General features: G+C 46.1%; 1 protein-coding gene across 1 annotated transcript in view; it reads left to right on the forward strand.

Moving 5' to 3' along the window:
- Window positions 1-20,911: 20,911 nt before the first annotated feature.
- Window positions 20,912-22,014, forward strand: part of TNFAIP8L3 (TNF alpha induced protein 8 like 3) — a 45,530-nt gene continuing 44,427 nt past the window's right edge. The window contains exon 1 of the mRNA XM_027554019.1: window positions 20,912-21,196. Coding sequence (XP_027409820.1) covers window positions 21,145-21,196 — 52 coding nt within the window. The 5' untranslated portion in view covers window positions 20,912-21,144. The remainder of the gene's footprint in view (window positions 21,197-22,014) is intronic.

Raw genomic sequence — 22,014 nt, forward strand, 5'->3', positions numbered from 1 at the left:
GGTGTCTTCTGTCTCCCTCTTACTCTTGGCTTCCTTCCCAACAGAATTCTCTCCCCTAAAACCCTTCCCCACTCCCTTCTGTTCAGCCAAACACCCCAGAGAAGTGGCTACCCTTGCTAGCTGTATTGCCTCCTTAAACCTTGAGGTCAGTTTCCATTTCCCCATCCTGTAACACTGTGCTTTTTAATGCAGATGAAATTGGAAGGGGGCTTTCCACCTCCTTTCCAGAAAACTCCTCTGCAGCATTTAATACCTGCACTGGCCTGCTTCTTCTTTTTTTTTTTTTTTTTATTGGAGGGTACCTGCTTTACAATGTTGTGTTGGTTTCTGCTGTACAACAATACAAATCAGGCATAATTATATATATAATTATATACGTATCCTCCCTCCTGAACCTCCCTTCCCCCCTCCCACCCCACCCCTCTAGGTCATCACAGAGCACCAGTCTGGGCTCCCTGTGTTATACAGCAGCTTCCCACTAGTTATCCATTTTACAAATGATAGTGCACTGGCCTTCCTGAAACAACCTTTTCCATGGTTTCTCTGACAGACTGCAGACCCAACCCTTCCCTCTCCTCTCAGACTGCTCATTTCCAAACCTTCCCTGATTGGTGTTCTCTAAAACTCTGCCCTGAGCCTTCTTCTCTGCTTTCTGACACCTTTCCTGTGGATGAACTTACCTACATCAGAGACGCATCATCTTCCCTCCAAGCCTCTGAGTTCTCTGTTTCAGCTCCTAGCGTCCTGTCACATGGGATAGTTAATGATGATATTTTAATTTCCACCATCACTTACCTGCTAAGGCCAAGTGATTCTACTGCTGAAATGTCTTGTTATAACCTGAATGTTTGTTCCCCCCAAAATTTATGCACTGAAGCCCTAACCTCCACAGTGACGACAGTGAAGGTGTTAGAAGGTGGACCTTCAGAAGGTGATTAGAATCAGATGAGGTCATGAAGGTGGAGCCCCCATGATGGGATTAGCGCCCTCAGAAGAACAAGGGACTCCAGAGCTCGCTGTCTACCATGTGAGGACACAACCAGAAGGTGGCCATCTGTAAGCCAGAAAGAGAGGCCCCTGGAGCTAAACCTGCCACAATCTTGATCTTGGACGTGCCAGCCTCCAGAACTGTGAGAAATCAATGTCTGCTGTTTAAGCCATCCAGTCTGTGGTATTTTGTTATGGCAGCTCCATCAGATTAAGACACATGTTAAATCTCTAGTCCCACCCCACTGCCACTGCCCTGGTTCAGGTCCTTGTCATTGCCTGGGTTGTGACAAAACCCTCTTTCCTGAGTCACTCACCTTTACAAACTAACCTTCCAGCTGAGACCAGAATTTCCTTTCTGAAACACGAGCCTGATGATGTCATTTCTCTGCTCAAAACCAAAATTCAGATTTCCCACAGGTCATTCCACAGAACGTTTGTTCCATGTGTTGTTAACAGCTGGTGCAGCAAAATAAACAAGGGGGAGTCCAGTTCTCAAATAAGTTGGACTTATTGAGAAACACTGGGTTAAACAAAGTTCAATGGGTTTCTTTACTGTAGAATTCAGCACAGTCCTTCATACACTAACAAAAACTTTGAATCTCCAAGAAAGAAGTTATAAGTGCATTATTTCTCAAATATATTTGATCCCAGAAGTCTTATAAGTTTTTGTTGTTGGTTTTTTGTTTTTTTTTTTCCCCCCACAGAACACTCATGCTCAAGAAGGATTCTGGTAGAGAGGGCATAAGACTGAAGGAACATGTATCCCTGTGTCACTGCTTGGACCTGCCCAGAATGGGGCAGCCCCACCAGAAACACCAGTGATGGACTATTGGGTGCATTTTTATTGTGTTTAGCCACTTAAACTTCAAGGCTGTTTGTTATAGCACTTAGCCTTTGCTGTCTAATGCAGAATGCATGCAGACTTTTAAGATACTTGCAAAAGAAAAGAGATGATCTTTTTCAGCCTGGGAAGTTTTGTCATAATAATAGCCCACATGGATTGCAGCTTTATTAAATATCAAGTAAGGCGATGGTATTCTGTAAACATTATCTCACTTAATCCTCTTACCCACAGAGTAGGGTGAATACTATTATTGCCCTTTTTCACAGATTTAGAAACTACAGCTGACAGAGGTTAATAACTCGGAAGTAAGAGGGTCAGGATTTGAATCCAGTTCTTTCAGTTTCTGGATCTTAATCACATTGAGGTCCTGCCTCCTACCAAGGTTATGAGGTCAGAAAAACTGGATTTCAAGTTCAATGTGTTAGTTACCTAGCCCAACAGAACATGGAGAGGACTGACTTCCTTCCAGTCTTTACCTAGACCAGTGGTTCTCAACCACAGGTGATTTTGACAGGGGACAAAAGACAATATCTGGAGAAATTCCGGACAGGGGACATTTGAAAATATCTGGGGAAAGTTGAGACTGTCACAACTAGGGAGATGCTACTGGAATCTAGTTGGTAGAGGACAAGAATGCTGCTAAAACATCATATAATGCACAGGGCAGCCCCCCACGACAAAGAACTGCTGCTGCTCCTGCTAAGTTGCTTCAGTCGTGTCCGACTCTGTGCGACCCCATAGACAGCAGCCCACCAGGCTCCGCCATCCCTGGGATTCTCCAGGCAAGAACACTGGAGTGGGTTGCCATTTCCTTCTCCAATGCATGAAAGTGAAAAGTGAAAGTGAAGTCGCTCAGTCGTGTCTGACTCTTAGCGACCCCATGGACTGCAGCCCACCAGGCTCTTCCGTCCATGGGATTTTCCAGGCGAGAGTACTGGAGTGGGGTGCCATTGCCTTCTCCCTGACCTAAAATGCTATAGTGCCAAGATTGGGAAACCCTGATCTAGGCATCTTATACTTTCACTGATAGAGCCCAAAATGTCCAGAATAAATCCACATTCATACTTGGCACAAGAAGTTTGTTTGAAAACTCTGCTTTCTGCCTTAATGCCTAAAAGCAGGAAAGGCAGTAGCCAACAAGTAGCTTTTGGTGCTCAGTGGCCAAGGCTCATTGTGGGAGAGAATCCAGCCCAAAGAAGACTAGCCACAGAGAAAGAATTTGGCTTGGCAAGACCTCAGGAACAATATATGGTGGCAGAACAGAAATTCTCTTGAAAGAATGCCAAACCCTTTTGGTTTCCTAGTAACGTAATTTTCCTGAGATTTCTCTCATATTTGAATTTGCAGCATCCCCACACCTATTTTAAGTCAAAGCAACAAAAGAATTTTTTTAATGCCATAATAGAATCAGCTTCTTGGGGAGGGAGAGAAACCTAAAAGACATCTGGCCCACCCCTACCCACATCTCTGGTGTATGGCCCCCTGTTTCAACATCATATGATTGTAGAAAGGGGATGTCACCAGGATCCAATTCCATTTCCAGAATATTCTGTTAGAAAGTTTTTCTTCCTAGGTGCAGAAACCTGCTTCTCCAAACTCTACTTGTTGCCTCTAATTCATTCCATTGCCGAAGGTTGCAGTTTGTGGGAATGAATACAAGGGGACTAGAGGGGATGGAAAGTGTTCTTCAGTGAAAGCTTGAGTCCCAGGTGCTGTGGCCTGTGGTTTATACACATTATTTCTAATCCTTCAACAATGTCTCATAGCAACCTCAGGTTAACCAGCAGGCACAGCCTCCCACCCCTGCCTGCTGTCTCCATTTCAGAAGAAACCTTGTGAGTTCTATTTTCATATGAAAACGTCCCTTTGGCATTCCGTTCATTCATTCACTCAGCACATATTTACTGGACACTTGCTATGTGGCAAACTTGTACCAGATATTTAGGGTATAAACTTTGGACAGGTTGACCTTTCAGGACAGTGGAACTGCCACATTCTGTCAGCAAAGGAAGCCCTCAATCTAGGTGACTATTTATATTATCTGCAGCAAAAAATCCCTAGGCTGATACCCTCCTGGAACCCCAGGAGAATCAGGGTGTGAGAGAAGACAAATGACAAAGAGGTGAGCCTGACAGAAGACTGAACTCTCTTTTGATGTCCTCAAAATCTTCAGGGGCATCGGCAAACCTCACAAAATGCTTGCCATGATGGGTGCCCCATGGAAACTAGTGTGGCTGAGCTCCACATCAGGGTAGATGTGAGAGAAAACAGGACGCAGAAGCCAGAAAACAGTTTACTGAGGGAACTTCAAGGCTGTTACATCCTAAGGCTTCATCAGGCTGTGGAGAGGATGGTGGTTGGTGGGAGGGGTTGTGTAGGGTTGTCTAGAATGCAAGAAGAGGGAGCTCCCTAATTCACATCTGACTTCTGTTTATCTAAGCCTCTGGTACAAGTGTTCATTTGCAGAAAGAGCTCCGGTGCATTACCATCATTCCCTCAAAACAAGTTCACACACATCACCAAAGGGAATAAAGCCTTACTGGTGAAATCTGGGGTACTGTGGCAGGTTACTGGGGCCACACATGGTGACAGGGAGGATTTTGGTACCTTCCTGTGCCCCAAGGTGCCACCTGAAGAAATCATCTCCCCGAAGTACCCCTGGGGAGAGCCTGTCAGGAGCCTCATCGGCAATCCCTGAGGAAGAGGGGAGACCACCAATGAAACAGCAATAGAAAATGAATTATACTGAGATGTCTCCAAATGAACCAAGGGAAATTGCATACAATTATATGCTTTTGCCATTATTTCTCAAAGTGGGGGTCGACTTTCCCAATGAGGTTTACATCTGGAGACTGAACAAAAACAGACTTACATAGTTTCATGGAAGCTTCATAATCTCCTGAAAATTCCTCCAAAAATTGAGGTAAATGTGGAAGTTTGCAAAAAGAAAAGTTTACTAAAACATAATTTTCAGTTTGAATGGTCTATGAAAAAGTTTTTATATCATGTCCATTTTCATTTCAGGCTCATCTTGTTGAAATAACATTGTCTTTCATTTTTGTTTTGTTTTTAGGCACGTAGTTAAGCAAGAAAAAGGCTCTGTTCTGCCTGCTAATAGGGTTTTATGGGTTATCGTCGTCCATGTACCCTGTCTCTCCCCCCACCCCCTCATCTTGCTAATTGACTCCTTAAGACTAAAAAGATCTCATTTCTCACTAAGCAGGCCCAGGATCAAATCTCACAGGTAATAGGTGCTCATTAAGAACTTGCAGACCTGAGGGGGATTGTGGGGAAAGGCAGCAGCGTGGGCTTCTCCTCAGAATAACAGGAGCAGGAAGCAGCCATCTCAAAAGGGCATCTCTTTGGGGTGCCCACGACAGCAGAGACTGAGCCATAATTAGCTTTGTGTTCCCAATCCATGGTACCCAGAGGGCGAACGTTTGATGTAAGAGGCCAGGCATGCAGGCCAGAAAAAAGAACATTTATGCATCAGGGGAAGTACTATAAATGCAGGCATTTTTCACTTGCAATCAGGGAGCTCTGGGCCAGAGGAGCAGCATGGTTTGGGATGCTGGCATAGCAGAGCCATCACTGGTGAGGAATGGCAGAACAGTTTTCAGGATCTTCATTCCTGCTAGGTGAACAACGCAGGCAAAATGCACAGAGCAGCTCCTCCATGCTGGAGCTGCAGGGCTGTCCCTGTTACAATTCTCAGTTCAAAACCTCTTTCTGAATACATTCAACTCTTCATTTTTGGGGGAGGGGCTCTGGGGAAAGACAGATTTGGTTTCACCTGAAATTTCACCGCTTACCAGCTGTGTATGATCTTTAGCAAATGCTTTAGCCTTTCTGAGTCTCCATTTTCTCATCTGTAAAATGGGGATAAAATTTAGTAACATCTATCTTACTGGAAAATCTTGATAATCTTGACAAATGTAAAGCACAGTGCCTAGCACACACCAAGTACTCAATGGATTTCCCAAGGGCAGGAAAAGGCTTACCCAGGGTGAGCCCTGGACCAAATCAGAAGGTGGAAGGTGTTTGTCCACAAAGCATCTTATAGCTTTGAGCAGTGATTCTGTGCAAACAAGCCAGCCCCAGGAATGCGGTGGGAGGACTGGCCAGGCACACAGTGGGTGGCACAGAAGCCAATAGGTGGCTGAGCTAGAGCTAAGGAGAACCAACCTGCAAGGTGCCTGCTCCCACCCTAATGTCAGGGGTAGGGGATGGGGATGACCAAGGGAAGGTTATAGGGGCCACAGTGGGGGCAGGGAGGAGGCTACAGGAGCCAGCAGAGGGATGGTCCTTGCTGATGCAGAGGGAGGCACAGGGTTACAGCTCCAGGGGAATTGGCAGGCAGTTTCCAGGGTGTCGTCCAGATAAGCTGGGGCTTGGGATGCAGGTACCTGGCTCTCTGGGAGAGATGCCGTGGCTTGGCCGGTGCTGTCTACCAGGGTTTACTTCAAGCCTTCCAGGCACTCAGACTGGGAATGTGGAATGACCACTCCTGCCCGCCTCCCACTCTGTCCTCCTCATTGACTCCCTCCCCATGCCTCTCCCAGCTCCCCCAGGCCCTTGGGGGTCCTCCAGCACAGCCTGTGCCCCTCTGCCTGGGACACACTTCCCCATGTCTTTGGCTCACTTGTTGGCTCACTGCACACAGCTTCTGCCCCACTGTCACTTCATCCGAGAGAACTTTGCTGTCTGCCCATGTGAAACATGGCACATCCAGCCCCTTATTTTCTTCACAGTGCTCATCACCCTCTGACCCATGGCACATTTATTAGTGAACTTGTCTGCCTCCTCCAGCATAATATACACCCCATGATGGCCAGGACTCTGCTCCTGCCAGTATCCTCAGAGTCCAGCCAAATGTCTAGCACCTGAGCATGGAGCTGCTCAACAAAAACTGTGTGAATGAGTGAGTGAGTGAGTGAGTCAACTGCCAAAACTCATCTGCTGGTAGGTGAAAGACACTAACTCACATACTGAACTGGCTCCAGAACCAACCAGGACTGAGTACATATGGCCTAATGAAGGTACCAGCTGCAGGAACAGGGAGAAGGGGCTGAGCGTAGAGAAGGCAGCATTTCAGCCTGGGACTCCCCTGGATCTGCTCCAAGGATCCATCTAGGGATGTTTTTATTAAGAGGCTCTTATACACTAAAAGCTTCCTCTTGGTGCTGTGATCTGAATCCCTGATGGTGGGACTTTAGGCACATGCCCAGCAGGAGAGAAGGTATGGAGCTGTTTGGCTTACCCAAACCACACCCCTTAAATAACCTCATGCCTACTTAGAAGGTTAACTCTAATAGCAGCTAAAAGTCCATTTATGCAGGCAAGCCATTAGAGAGATTTGAGAATTTAGGTCATAGTTCCAGGGGCATCATCCAGATAAATAACAGCATGCAGTCAGGGCTTGGATGGAGTTCTTGCCCACAGGTCTGGGTTTCTTCTCTCTGGGGCTTAAAATCACTGCGTGGCAGAGGACGCAGCCAGCAGGGGATCTTTACCGAATCCTTCTTGCCATGAAATGCAAGAATGTCCAGGCACTGCCTAGAAGCCCATGGTCATGATGCTGGCCTGATCTCCTAGCTGAACCCATTGAAAGGAATTATTTCAGTACCAAGAACACCTTTTTCCAGTTTCTGTCCATGAAATTGAAAGTGTTAGTCGCTCAATCACGTCCAACTCTGTGTCCCCATGGACTGTAGCCCACCAGGCTCTTCTGTCCATGGAATTCTTCAGGCAAGAACACTGGTGTGTGTTAGTTGCTCAGTCATGTCTGACTCTTTGTGATCCCATGAACTATAGCCTGCAAGCCTTCTCTGTCCATGGAATTCTCCAGGTAAGAATACTGGAATGGATTGCCATTCCCTTCTCCAAAGAATAGTGAAGTAGGTTGCTATTTCCTTCTCCAGAGGATCTTCCTGACCCAGGGATCAAACTCGACTCTCCTGCATTGCAGGCAGATTCATTATCTTCTGAACCACCAGGGAAGCCCCTTCCATCTGGATGTGAAGAGAAAAGGCAAATGCCTCTCTATGTGCCAGGGCCCAGAAACAAGCAGAAACCTCACCCACAGTGGTGGCCAACATCTGAGTTTTTCAGGAGTCTCTCTGAAGAAGCAATGATATTCTTCTGAGGAGGGTGGGGTGTGGTGGTGATAATATGGAAGGGGGAAAAGAAAACAGCTCAGAAAGTGAGGATTGTGTAAGAGGCTGTCCCCTGGGGGCATGTCTCTGCTTCCTATGCATCCCCGCCTGCTGCACTCCAGGCCTCTGTTTCCTTCCTCCAGCAGGACTAGTTGCAGCAAAACCCCATTCCCATGAAAGAGATGCATCTGCACTTGAAGAGGATTTGACCTATGCCTGGAGAAGCACTCTAACCCATGTGTACCTCAGGGTGGTTATCAATTCCCACCATAACTGGAAAGGGCATGGAGTCCGAAGCTTAATTCTCCCACTTAGCTGTGTGACCAGGACAAGCTTTTCAAACTCTCTAATCAGTTTTTTCATTTGAACTTAAGATATGTCCATAGGGCCATCTGGATGAAGCATGATTAAATGCAATCTAATCCATTACTTTGGCCCAATACTTTGGCCACCTGATGCAAAGAACTGACTCACTGAAAAAGACTGTGATGCTGAGAAAGATTGAAGGCAGGGGGAGAAGGGGATGAGAGAGGATGAGACGGTTAGATGGCATCACCGACTCAATGGACATGAGTTTGAGCAAGCTCCGGAAGTTGGTGATAGACAGGGAATCCTGGCGTGCTGCAGTCCATGGGGTCGCAAAGAGTCAGACACAACTGAGTGACTGAACTGAACTGAACTGAAATACAAATTAATACATAAAGGATCTACAAAATGCCCACAAGCCAATGGGTGCTCAATAAATACACTTTTCCTGTTGAAATGCCTCATTGTTAACTTACTAAATGATGTTATATTACTTTGCAGTGGATTATTATTTCTTTTAACTTCCAGTCTAGATGGTCCCTTTTAGCTTCTTGTAGTTTTGTTTTGGATAATGTAAGATATGTTTTATCTTACCATTTTATTTTGCTTACAATTTTGTGGGCTTCCCAGGTGGTGCTAGTGGTAAAGAATCTGCCAGCCAATGCAAAAGATGTAAGAGATACAGGTTCAGTCCCTGGGCCAGGAAGCTCCCCTGGAAGAGGGCATGGGAACCCATGCCAGTATTCTTGCCTGGAGAATCCCATGGTCAGAGGAGCCTATTCATAGGATCACAAAGAGTCAGACACAACTGAAGTAACTTAGCATGCATGCACACAAGATATGTTTGGTTTTTAATAAAGTTATAATAAAGCTTTATGTTGGAACTAGCTCAATCTAATAACATTCTTAAATTTTAAGGTGATTTGAGGGACATTCATTCCTGCATTAATTCATTTATAGCCCAATTGCATCAAAACACTTGTTCCAAAAGTATTTTTAAGGGGCTTATAAAAATAGATACAGAAGGATATAAAGAAATAAGATTAATTGTTATATGTTGGTCACAGAATTAGTCCTGAGCTTCCTAGAAGCCAAAGCAAAGAGGAAAAGCTGAACAAAAATAATATTCACAGTGTTTGTAAGATACCAACTGCTCCCAAGAAACACAACTTTTCCTGCACTGAGCTCTAAGTGACCTTGATCCCCTCTCAACAGTATCTCTACAGAACAGCTGCCTCTGATCCTGTCTGTTGGTACAAACCAGGGCACCACACCTGAGGGCTACTCAAAAACAATCCAACCGAGGTAGGCTTTCTGTTGGTTGGGCTTGATTCAGGGGTGGGATTTTACTGACAGGAATCAATGAAATGTATATCTCTTACAGTTACTAGAGATGCATAACAAATTACCCCCAAATTTAGTGACTTACAACTACCATTTTATTTTCCTTACAATTTTGTGGGCCAGAAATTTGGCCAGACTGTAACATCTTTGGACAATACAATACCTTTTATGCAATCACCCATAAATACTGTATCTGCAACTAAGCCTTGATGAGAATTAAGTAGATCTAAAGGGCTTACAGGGTGTCCTTCTGGTGCCAAACATCAAGGAAGAATGTCTTGGCTTATATACAGCAGGTTCGAGAGTCACAGTGAACAGACACTGAATGAAGCAGCAGATTCTCGGTCCCCATGTATATCATTCTGCTCAGTCTCCACAACAAGATACCATAGACTGGGTGCTTAAACAAAAGAAATGTTATTTACTCACAGTCTGGAGGCTAGACGTCTGAGATCAAAGTCCCAGCATAGTCAGGTTCTGACGAGAGGTTTTCTCTTGAATTGCACCTGGCCACCTTCTCATTTCCCTGGTAGCTCAGCTGGTAAAGAATCCTCCTGCAAGGCAGAGGACCCCAATTCAATTCCTAGGTCAGGAAGATCCCCTAAGAAGGGATAGGCTACCCAGTCCAGTATTCTTGGGCTTCCCTGGTGGCTCAGACAGTAAAGAATCCACCTGCAATGTGGGAGACCTGGGTTTGATCCCTGGGTTGGGAAGATCCCCTGGAGGAAGGCATGGCAACCCACTCCAGTATTCTTGCCTGGAGAATCCCCATGGACAGAGGAGCCTGGCAGGTGACAGTCCATGGGATCGCAAAGAGTCAGACAAGACTGAGCGACTAAGCACAGCACAGCACAGTACCTTCTCACTGTGTGTTCACATGACCCTTTCTTTGTGTGAGCTCATGCACTTCTATCTCTTCCTATAAAGACACTAATCCCATTATAAGGACCCTACCTTCATAACCTCATCTAACCCTAATCACCTCCCAAAGAACTCATCTCCAAATACCTTCAAAGTCGGGCTTCAACATATGAATGGGGACACAAACATTCAGTTCAGAATATCATGGCTACAGATATGCCTGCATTCAGTTGGAAACAATGTCAATTCCTGAATATGTCCAAATATCTGGAGTCTTTAATCAAGTAGACAAATCATCCACATATGTGAATTTTTCACTTTTTTTCCAGTTTAGTCTTATAGTTAAAACTCAAGCCAGAGACTATGGTACAGATATAAATAGAGCATCATTATATATAATTTGGAAAGGATTTCACTGGTGTACATCTGTAAGCAGTTCAGGAACACTTTCAAGCTGTGTTTACATGATATCAAACATCTGGATGAAAACTGAAAAAAATAATCAATTTGGATTGGAAACAAAACAGAAGTACAAATCTCAGTGCACTAGCTCTTAGAATACTGAACACAGTATTCCCATACCGCAAGAATGAGATAATGGTGCACAAGAAGGGCTATTAGAATGACCAGGCGGTGGGGAGGGGCTTCTGTGGGAAGGCATACTTTATTTTTTAATTTTAAGTTTCTTATATTATGAAACTATGATAACACGTTTACAGGAGAGTTGGAAAATACAGAACAAGGTTACATATAGTTCCACTATATATTATGGTGATTTTTTCAAGCAGATAAAATAAGATTTTTAGTTGGAGTTTTAATATCAAACCATTTACCTCTTACCTCTTACACTGAGGTAAGACCCAAGCACACTGTTTACACAGTCTGGGGGACAGAGCCAAAGGAGAAACTGTGGGTCAGTGAACATGCAGGGACCCAGGGTATGCTGAGTGCCGGGCTACAGACAAGACTCATCCCACTCCTCGTCTTGTGCCGGGAGAAAGGGGCTTGGTCAGGACAGTTTCGGACATTAGCAGGGAAGTGGTGGATATGTTCAAGGCATGCAAGATGGCAAGCTGAAGGTCCTCAGAACTGGCATCTGAAGAGGGCTGAGGCAGGCAGCCCTGACTTATTTAAACTCACACATCAAGTTCATGACAAAAATCCAGGTGTCTTCACTCTGACATGCCAGAAATTACCCAACACTTAGTGGTCCGGAAGCAAAGCCAAGAAGATGTGGGTTCCAGGAACACCAGGGATTGCTGGCCCAAAATTCTCATGAGGGTAATTCTGGGGACAAGGGCCTAAGGCCAAGCCAGGGAGTCAGAACCTCTAGCTGTCAAAGCAAAGCATCCCGGCTGGCTGGAAGGAGGCAGGCCTTATGCTAGGGGAAGAAGGAAAAGGGGCCAACACCTCAGCAAGCAGAGAGTCAGAGAAATTAAGGCAGGAAGCAGAGAGAGACTGAAACAGGGTGCACTGGGACAAAGCATCATTGCTGATACTCTGGCAAGTTCTTTGTTTTGACATAAATTCAAGGCTGTCCTGGGCATAGGGAGTAGAGCAGGATGGTGAAGACACAAGCTCTCAGATGAAAAAGAGTGATGGTTGAGGGAGCCTGAGCTCTGGCTTGGGTACAGGGCATTTATTTGGGCAAGGCTGGAGGAAGTGTGTTGTTGCAGCATTCAAGACATGGGTAAAGAGCTGGAAGGAGGGAGACTGTGGATTTGGAAATGAAAGAATAAAATCAAGAGATCTGTGGAAGAAATAGCATTAGAATTTGATAGAACTGTGAACGCCAAAGTGGAAGTAAGACCCCCCCCACCCCGCCGAAAAAAATCACAGAACTAATTTGAAGACAAATGTGGGGAACTGGGAGGCTGTTGGTACCTTAGGTAACTGTGGAGATTTTGGAAAGATGTGATTTCCGGAACTGAGAGTTAGTGTTGCTCTGACTCACCGTCCAGTCTAGGAGAGGAGAGCACAATGGGGTTAGGATTCTGGTGTCCAAGGCTGCCTCTTTCCTTTGGACCACTTCCTGTTCCTGCTAACTCTTACAGCAGTATCACCTGGACCAAGGAAGGAGACAGGTGTTCCCTACACTTGTTTCCTGGGACAGAAATCCAATACTTGATCCTTGGACTTATCAACTTCATCAAGAGAAATTAAAGTATGAATTATAGGAATGTGAAGGGTAAAGTGAGTTCCTGGATTCTTGATAAGTATGTGACTTGACAAAATCCACACTGGAAGAAAGTAACACAAAATCTGGAAGGATAGAAGAATATAATTAAGCCAACTGGAAATATGTTGTCAACGTTTGGGGGTATGTTGTCTGTTTGGGGGTAGGATTAGTTTATTTGAACAGGGTCACGGTAACTCAAATATTATATTGTAATGATGTTATCCTGAAAGAGCTTCAGTAAATCTGATCACTCATGACTGTCCAGATAACATAAATTTGGGAAGATCTAAAAACCAGCTGAGATTGATACTGACAGCCAAAAGAGAAAGTTGTTGAAACAATGGAAATTCCCATGGGATGATACATGTTAATAGTTTGACCTAGAATAAATATTACATTCTTGGCTAGGGGAGGATTTCCCATCTATGCTATAGTGTTTGAGGTGTTAAGATGATCACATCTGTAACTGAGAGGCCAGGGAAGTGATCTGGACAGGCCCAGGGGGCCTGCCAAGGAATGGCATTAATTTATGGCTTTCCTCAGAGAATGATCAAAGGTTTATGGCAACCAGGAATAAGATCCAGGGCTTGAAAGATTCCTCTCTTAGAAGTGTTGATGGCTTCAACTGGGATGACTGAACACAAAAGGGAGAGACCAGTTAACGGGCCATGCCAAGAGAAGATTTGGTGGGAAGGAAAAATGTTGGCTAGGGAGGAGAGAAGAATGGAAAATCTGAGAATCCAGGAAAGAAGGGGAGTGGAGGAGAAAGAAGGGAAGGGGAAGGAGCCAAAGTAAGTTTTTAATGAGATAAAGAAATTTGAAAAAGGGCTTAGTCAACTCCTACTTTGATAATTCCATTCCAAGTGGAGATGGGCTACTGAAACCCTGGTAAGCAGGAGTTCAAAAGAAGGGAAAGACAGCACTGGGAAGAGATTTGGGAACTGAAGGCAGAAGCAGATTGAAAACGGGATGTAGTAAATGACAGTAAACAGCCCATAAATGAGCATGACGGTATAAGTATCCTGAACTCAGACCCGAGACCTGGGTTCTTGCCCCACTCTGCTCCTAAAGTTGGGAAAGCCACTCCATCTTTCTGAACCTGTTTCTTTACATTTAAAGTGATGGGGTTAGACTAGGTGGCCTTGAGCATTCCTTTCCTTTTCTACAGCCCTCAATTCAACATAGACATTATGAAATCAGAGACTTATATAAATGGAATCTTCCAGATTGGAATGTGTATTTAGCTTTTCTAAGTACAAAATGCTTTGAAGGGAGGAAAAAAAGGTTCCACTCAACACTTGGCGAGCGGTATTTGTTCTGTAAAATAATTAGCGAGTATTATTGAACTAGGTTGTCACATAATCACAAGAGAATTTTTTTAAAAAAAGGATTTAGGAGACTCAATTTTCCCTCCCATAGATCAAAAGAGTGACTAATAGAAACCATGGGTGGATGGTTAATAAAAATCTGTACAGGAGGAGAGAGCCAACATGAAATGAAAAGAGTGCTGATCTCAGGTCAGGAGCCTTGAGTTCTAATCCCAATTCTGAAAATATATAATTTTTAAAAGAATAATGCAGGGGACCAGTTACAGGGGGATGGAAGAGCTGAGAAGCCAGAGGGAAGTGTTTGTGCCCTGGAGTGTTTGTGCTCAGTCATGTCCGACTCTCTGTGACCCCATAGACTGTAGCCCACCAGGCTCCTTTGTCTATAAGATTGTCTCAAAAAGAGCAGGTTGCCATTTCCTATTCCAGGGGATCTTCACCACCCAGGGATTAAACCCGCATCTCTTGTGTCTCCTGCTTGGCAGATGGATTCTTTACCACTAGCACCACCTGGGGAACCCCAAGGAAGCCTAGATATTAGCAACAGCAGGAAGCCACTGCCATCCTGGGCTGGAGGGAAAAAAAGAGAGGATGTGCTATTACTGGAACCCAGAGGCCATGGTCACCTGATGGAAGCTGGAACTACAGTGGGTCCATCAGTGGGAGCTGGAGCCAGGGAAGAGATACAGCAACAGTCACAGGACTGAAGGATGGAGGGCTGGAGAGAATATCCCGGTTCTTTCTTGCCCTGTCCTCCAGTCTTCTGCCAGTGCTTCACATTGCTAGATCCAGCTAGCAACTAGCTCATATCACAGGATGGCAAATGCAACCTGCAACGGCCAGCACTTCCTCCATACGGAGCAGAGAACGTGCAAGGATGGATCTGAGGACAAGCAGGCCAGGAATGGCCCTAAATACAAATTCTGCTTTCTTGTAACACGGACCCATAGTGTTACAGATCAGCGTGCAACTTATAATACTGTGTGTAACTTATAACAGTGTGTAACTTATAACACTGATCTCTAGTTCCCTATCGGCCTAGAGTCTAGGTCTTCACACGTCTGAGGACATCCATCCTGTCATGTCTTGTTTTCTTTCTTTCCCAAGCCTGACATTCAAACTCTCGTATACAGAATACTTCCCAAACCTCCTTCACTGTTCTGGTATCCCTCCTTCTGGGAGCTCCCTGGGATGTGGTACCAGATGTTCACAAGAGCCCTGGTGACCCGAACACCAGCTCAGAAACAGAGGACTAATCCCGCCCTTCGTGTAGCAATGCAGCAGTCATCCCACTGCTGACTCATGTGGAGTCTATGGACTATCAAGACCCATGTACTTTTTTCCTATGTGATTTCAAGTCTTTCCTGACCTGTCTTAGCAGGGTAACCACACATTTGATAAGCACAACCAAATTCATCCTCCAAAGCGCTGGTTTAAAAAGAAGAGGAGGAGGAAGAAAAAGAATAGAGTTAGACCAGAGCAAAGGACAGAGCTCTGTGTCACTCCACCGGAGATCTCCCTTCAAGTTAACTCAGAACTATGAATCAAGCCTCACCGGGTGGTGCTGCTCAACCAGTTCTAGATCCACGAACAGCAAAGGAATTATGCAAGACTTTATCAAATTCTTTACTTATATCACAATGTATAATATCCACGGCAGTCAGCTCTCTTCACTTCAAGTACAGAGTGCTTAACTAATACTTGCTGCCTTAAAGTTAAATAAAATTATCTTGATTCACCTAATGATACTGTTTAAAGAAAGTTAACATGGTCATCTTAATGGAACATCATAATGAGCCCATGTTGGCTGCTGGTGATCACCACTTTCTTCTTTAAACAAAAATAAACCTACTTGTTCCAGACTTTTTCTAAAGAGTGGCCAAAAAGGCCTGTTATGGATCTGTGATTCCTGAAATCTACTCCTTTCTTACTTTAGAAAGCTGGGGCAATATTGCCCCTATATAGTCTTTGGGTACTCTCTTATGTCCCTAAACTGGAGGGATTCTAGTTGCTGCTTGAGTTTCATGGGTCTTGAGACCACCCTTCTCCCCAGTAGGAATAAATTGACCCTTTCCACACCAGGAAGGATCCAAGAAGATGGGAACACATATAGCACAGCAAAATCCTTCATTTAGGGTGCCCATATACAAGCCTTGCGGATGGTTATAAGAACAGCTCCAATACAGCACCCTCAGATCCTGCAGCCCCCAGACGGAATGCCACGTGGGGCCCAAGATACCATATGTAATCAGGGGGACTCCCAGCGGGGCCAAACCTATGATCCTGCTCCTTCTGTTTAAAAGGCTTACAAGCAGCCCCATAGGAAGCTGAGCCAAAACACAACAGAGATTGGGGCCATGGAGTTTTCCTCTTTATCTCTCTTCCTCTTCCCTCTTTTTCAACTTCCCTCTCCCTCTGAATCTGTGCTTTAGAGTCGCTATCATTGCATTTGCTGCTCAGGAAGCTGTCCTGTAGGCAGCTCATGAGGGCAGAACTAAAAGCCTGGGAGAACAGCCTGAAGCCCAAATGACCAGCTTCTTCCACCCCTGCATCCCCACAGGTGTCTGGACATGGATGGGACTGTGCAGAGGACACAGTGCCCACCAAAAAATGCAGAAGGATGTTCTCTATTCCTCGCTTCAACCCATAAAAATGCCCTCTGAGCTCAATCAATGCTTGATAAATTCAAGAATGAACTCAACTAACCCATCCTCTGCCAAGAGGGATCGTGCTCATTAAAATTCTTGATAACCTTAATGTTTCAGGATAGATACAGCTATTATTTTGTTAGCCATAATTTTCTGTCTTGTTTTTTCCTCCCAAGAACAATGGAGGCTGCTGAAGGTTGACAGACACTGATTAAAGACAGGTGCAAAGATTTGGACATGAAGATATTCACTGATGCTATTTTAGCAGAAAATTGGAAACAACCTGTATGCCCAACAATAGAGGATGTTTAAATACCTATGGTACACCCATATAATAGAATATCGTGCAGCTTTTAAAAATCATGTTGTCAGACAGTAGATGGAGTGATGTTCACCACTGTTAAAAGGAAAAAGCAAGTTACAAAAGCAGATTGCTATACACACAAAGAAGGATATTTTTCAAAAGATATGCTAATAATTAATGCCACTGGTGGAATTATGAATGGATTTTAAAATCTTCTTTTGCTTGTAAGTTTTTCCCCCTTTTTTTTTTCTACAGTGATGTGCATTGCTTTTGAAATAAGGCAAGGTGGGATGGGTAACAATAAAAATTATTTTGCTAGCCAGGAAAAAAAAATAGGAAAATCCCCTTCTTTCAAGGCTGTCTTCCAGCATCTTGTTCTGCCAGATGGATAGGAAGCAAGCTCAAACCCCACTGGTCCAGCTTGCCCAGAGCCCCATGGAGGTCACCTTGGCTCTGGGCAGAAGCTTCCTTGGTGCCAGCAACCACCTCGAGACGAGTTATTAAAAATGAGGCGGTCCCAGGCGAGATCTGGTTCCAAAGTACCAAGGGCCACTTCAGCCCAAAGAAATGGCAGTTCCAGAACCCTGTGAATTTTCAAAGCAGAACAGCAGCCCTAGCTTGGGAGAGGAACCTCCCTCCCTCTCTCCTCCCGGCTGCCTGCCGAAGGTTGCAGACGGCTCCCTTTCCATCCCACAAGAGGAGACAGGCAGATGAGTCATAGAACTGGCTTGGATTAAAGGAGTATTATCGTGTTAGAAGAAATGGATCTACTTTATTATCTGTTTCTTGTCGCCTTACAAATAAATATGCTTTTCCCACCAGACAGATTTCCTTAAAAAGCCACCGATTTCATTAGCTGAAGCTAAGAAATGACCAATATGAGTTAGAAATGTTCATGTCTGAAGAGTAGCCAAGCTGAAAAGATGTAGTGGAAACACTGAGGAAAGTGGTTTATAAGTCTAGATTCAAGTCTGCAAAGTGATGCCATTCTTCTAAAAATATACAGAGGAACCACGGAAGTCCTTTCCCCTTTTCTAAGAGCTTTCTCTTTCTTTCTTTTAAAGAAACATACTAGGATTGGTTTGTAAATCTGAGATTCAACACCTCAGATTTCCCCTTTTTTGTCGAGATGATGATCAAGCGATACTATTTTAAGGACTTCCTTCTCTTATACAGATTTTTCCACACTGGGAGGACAGATAAGGTATGTTCCACTAATGTTCCTGATTAAACCCACTTGCGTGCCAGCAGTCATTTCCCTTTGTCTTGCTATCCCATGACAACAGATTGCATATCATAGGAAATTGGAATGGAGATTTTATTTGGTTTGGATCTCTCTTCTCCATTGTTTAATTCCACATTCAGTTTTTCATTCTACATCTGCCTCCTTTTGCAGACATATACTACGATTAAAACGTCGGAGAAGGCAATGGCATCCCACTCCAGTACTCTTGCCTGGAAAATCCAATGGACGGAGGAGCCTGGTGGGCTGAAGTCCACGGGGTCGCTAAGAGTCAGACACGACTGAGCGACTTCACTTTCACTTTTCACTTTCATGCATTGGAGAAGGAAATGGCAACCCACTCCAGTGTTCTTGCCTGGAGAATCCCAGGGATGGGGGAGCCTGGTGGGCTGCCATCTATGGGGTCGCACAGAGTCGGACACAACTGAAGCGACTTAGCAGCAACTATGATTAAATACAGGGATGGCTAAACGAGTTGGTGTTGCTTATTGCCGACTCACTTCGTAGACTTCTCAGGAGCACTCTGACCAGCCCTCTCTCTCCCCAGAGTTGCAAAGAGTCAGACATGACTGAGCACACACACACACATACCCTCTGCCCTCAGAATCTCTGGTCTAAAATGTACTATGTACTCAGTAAAGAGCTGATGACTGACGTACATATCTCTGTTGTTAATTGCACTCCCAGTACTTTGTTTACTGTTGATCAAGTTCCAATAGTCAGTTTCCCTGTTTGCGCTAAGATGTGTGGATGTCTCAGTGATATTTCTGTCTTCAACCCAGATCACCTGTCCATTAAAACAAACAAAAAAGAAAAATAAAAAAAGCTTCCACCAAGTGCCAGAAAAGTAGGTCTAGGGGGGCAGAGAAAGTTTCACATTTCCTGTTGCTGAATTTAGGCATGGCCCTTAGAGGAAGCTGGATGACTTTTCAATCCAATATGCTCTGTTCTCTGATGCTATCATCCTTGTTTTTCCTTAGGACTACAAAGCCATGTTGCCAAACTTTTTTTAATGACCCAGCTATTTGTTTTTTGAGTGTCAACTTTTATCCAACTGTTGCTATGACTTTTTTTCTTTTCACTTAAAATTGTGATTTTAAAATATTTTGTTTTTCTAAATGGAATCCATTAAATCTAAGAGCGTTCTTTCCATTTATCAAACATGAACTGTGTGCCAGGCATTGGGTACTAACTAGCTTCCACACTCATTATTTCACTCACTCCCTTACAACCGCCCTATGAAGGAGATGCCATCACCTGAGAAAACTAAGGGAGGTTACACCATTTGCCCAAGATCTTATGTCTAGCGAGGGTTCTTTAAACCCTTCCAATAAAATCCATCCAGCTCTTACTAGCTTAAGTCCATGAGTTTTGCCATCCAGAAAACGTTTTCTGAGAACCCAAAGGAGAACTGTATTTGCATTCTGAAAAGTCCAGACCTCCTTCAAAAGAGGCAGACTCCAGGCAGTCAAGAGGCCAGACTCACTTGTGACACTACCTTAGTGGTCAGTAGAAAGTCCAGACATCAGATCAGATTTCAAGGCCCAGCTCACCCACATATACTGAGCCTGAGACCATAGGCTCAGAGACTGTTTCCACATCTCAAAATGGAGATAACAGTTTAAGTTATCTTCGAAACTGCCAACTTTCAACCATTTTTGACCTCCAAAACAAAATTTTTTTTTCAAATTCCTCACTGGGTCATTGTAGAGATTAAAACGAGTGCACAGAGGAAACAATAAATGGCTCTTTGGGGCAGACTTTTCTCTTTCCAATTTCATTTTGCTCAGGTCAATAAAGTGTGTCCCTGTTCTCTGCCCACACTTTACATGTTGAGAAGCCGGCTTAAGGTTATGTAAGTGTTGGAACTGACAGTTCAGGAAGAAAATATGACTGCGTGGATAATCAGGAATTAACAACAAAGGATCCCCTCAGGCCTTAGTGCTCCGTGCATTTCCCTCCCCCCCCCACCCCAGTTTAGTCTCTTAATTACTAAATCAGTATACAACTGCTTCTCTCTCTTTTTTTTTTTCCTTTTATAAAGTGGAAGGAGGAGAGTATTGAGGAAATTTAGCACTCTATGTTAAAGTAAAGGTTTTTAAATCCATTCTTGCCAGAGTCTGTGCCTGGAAATGGCTTGGCTCCTCGGCCAGCAGGAGGGGGAGTCCTGCCTTGGACGGCAGCTCGGGCTCCAGACCACGGCCGCCGCACCCACGCCGGGAGAAGAGCCACCAGCGTTAGTTGTACCTGCCGCACGCTGTTTACCTCCTCGCTAGGTGCCAGGCCCTGCTCTCGGCCCCTCACATGCATGATTTATACACTCCCCTCACACCATTCGGGACAAAAGGGAACTCTCATTTTCCCCATTTTCCAAGTGAGGAAATAGGCACAGAGAAGTTAAGTCACTCGCCCAAGATCTCCTAACTGTGAAGTCAGACTCGAACCTGGGCAGCTCCAGCATTCCCACTCGGAACCTCTCCTTTTCCAACTTGGTTTTTCATCTAAGAATTCTCCAAACTTGGCCACCCCCAAGGGAAGGGGCTCGGCATCGCCAACTCGCACGACCTAGCCGGGCTCCGCAGGTCCAGGGCTGCGGGTGCCCGACGCGGGGCGCGGGTGGAGGAGCGGCGCCTCCCCCGGGTATTTAACCCCAGTCTGGAGCCCGCGGGGCGCCGGACGCTCCTGCTCCTCCCAGCTAGCGCCTCCCCGCCCTCCTCCCGGCTCTCCCGGCGCGCCCCACCCTCCGCCCCGCGCTCGCCTCGCGCACAGGCACCGGCCGGCGGGCGCGGGGAGCGGAGAGCGGGCCGCGCTGGCCTCTTCCGAGCCGCCCCCTGCCGCGGCCGCCGCGCATCGCCCGGCCGGAGTGCGACGCGGCTGCCCGAGTCCGGACGCCGGCCCCGGACGCCCCGGGGACCGGCGGGCGGCTGTGGACGCCAGCCGGCGGCATGGATTCAGATTCCGGCGAGCAGAGCGAGGGCGAGCCCGGGACCGCCGCAGGTACGAGGGGTCGGGGCAGCCCCGCTAGGAAGAGTGGGGCATTGAGGAGGGGAGGCCGGGGCGGGAAATCCCGAGTATTTCTCGGAGCTGCCGGGCGGGAGGCCGATCCCCAACAGTCCGATCCTTTCCAGGCCGGGACTGGGACGGCTCTGCGCTCTGACTTTGCTTTGGGGTTTTCTCCCCATTGCATCTGGGCGCTGGAGGGAGAGTAGGTGCGTTTGAGGGTGGCTCTCCGCGCTGCAGGGCTCGGGTCGTCGGGCCGGGGCAGGAGGTGGGGAGGTATCGGGCCGGGGTTGGGGAGGGGGGGTGGTTCGGGAAATCCGTACCCTGTAGTTTGCTGCAGTGAGGGTTGCAACACATCTGCTTTTTGAAATAACTTTCCAAGAGCCGGCCGGGTCCTCGAACCCCGGGCTCCAGGGACGCTGCGGAACAGATGACCGGCTCGAGGGCGTGACAGGACACTCGGGGAAGAAAATGCCCCCGCGGGTGGCCAGGCAGGACTCAAACCACAGCTCGTGGTTGCGGTTCCCGAGGTTGCTAGATGAGCCGGTGCAGAAGCGTTGGCCCATCGCTGCCCTGCACACGCGGAGGAGGTCCCCCACCAAGGGTCCAGGGAGACAGACACATCGGCGCGCGGGGGCCGAGCTTCGCCTTTAAGGGGCGCAGCCGGCTTTTCACAATCGATAGTTAATCGAAACGATGGGTGGATGCTTACTTAGGAAAAAGATGAATGTCCTCCCCCGCCTCTCCCTGATACTGAGCAACAGGAGGAAGCCACCCACAGCCTTGAGTCGACTTACCGCCGGGCTCTGCCCACC

Source organism: Bos indicus x Bos taurus, chromosome 10, assembly GCF_003369695.1.
Source record: "Bos indicus x Bos taurus breed Angus x Brahman F1 hybrid chromosome 10, Bos_hybrid_MaternalHap_v2.0, whole genome shotgun sequence".
NCBI lineage: Eukaryota > Metazoa > Chordata > Mammalia > Artiodactyla > Bovidae > Bos > Bos indicus x Bos taurus.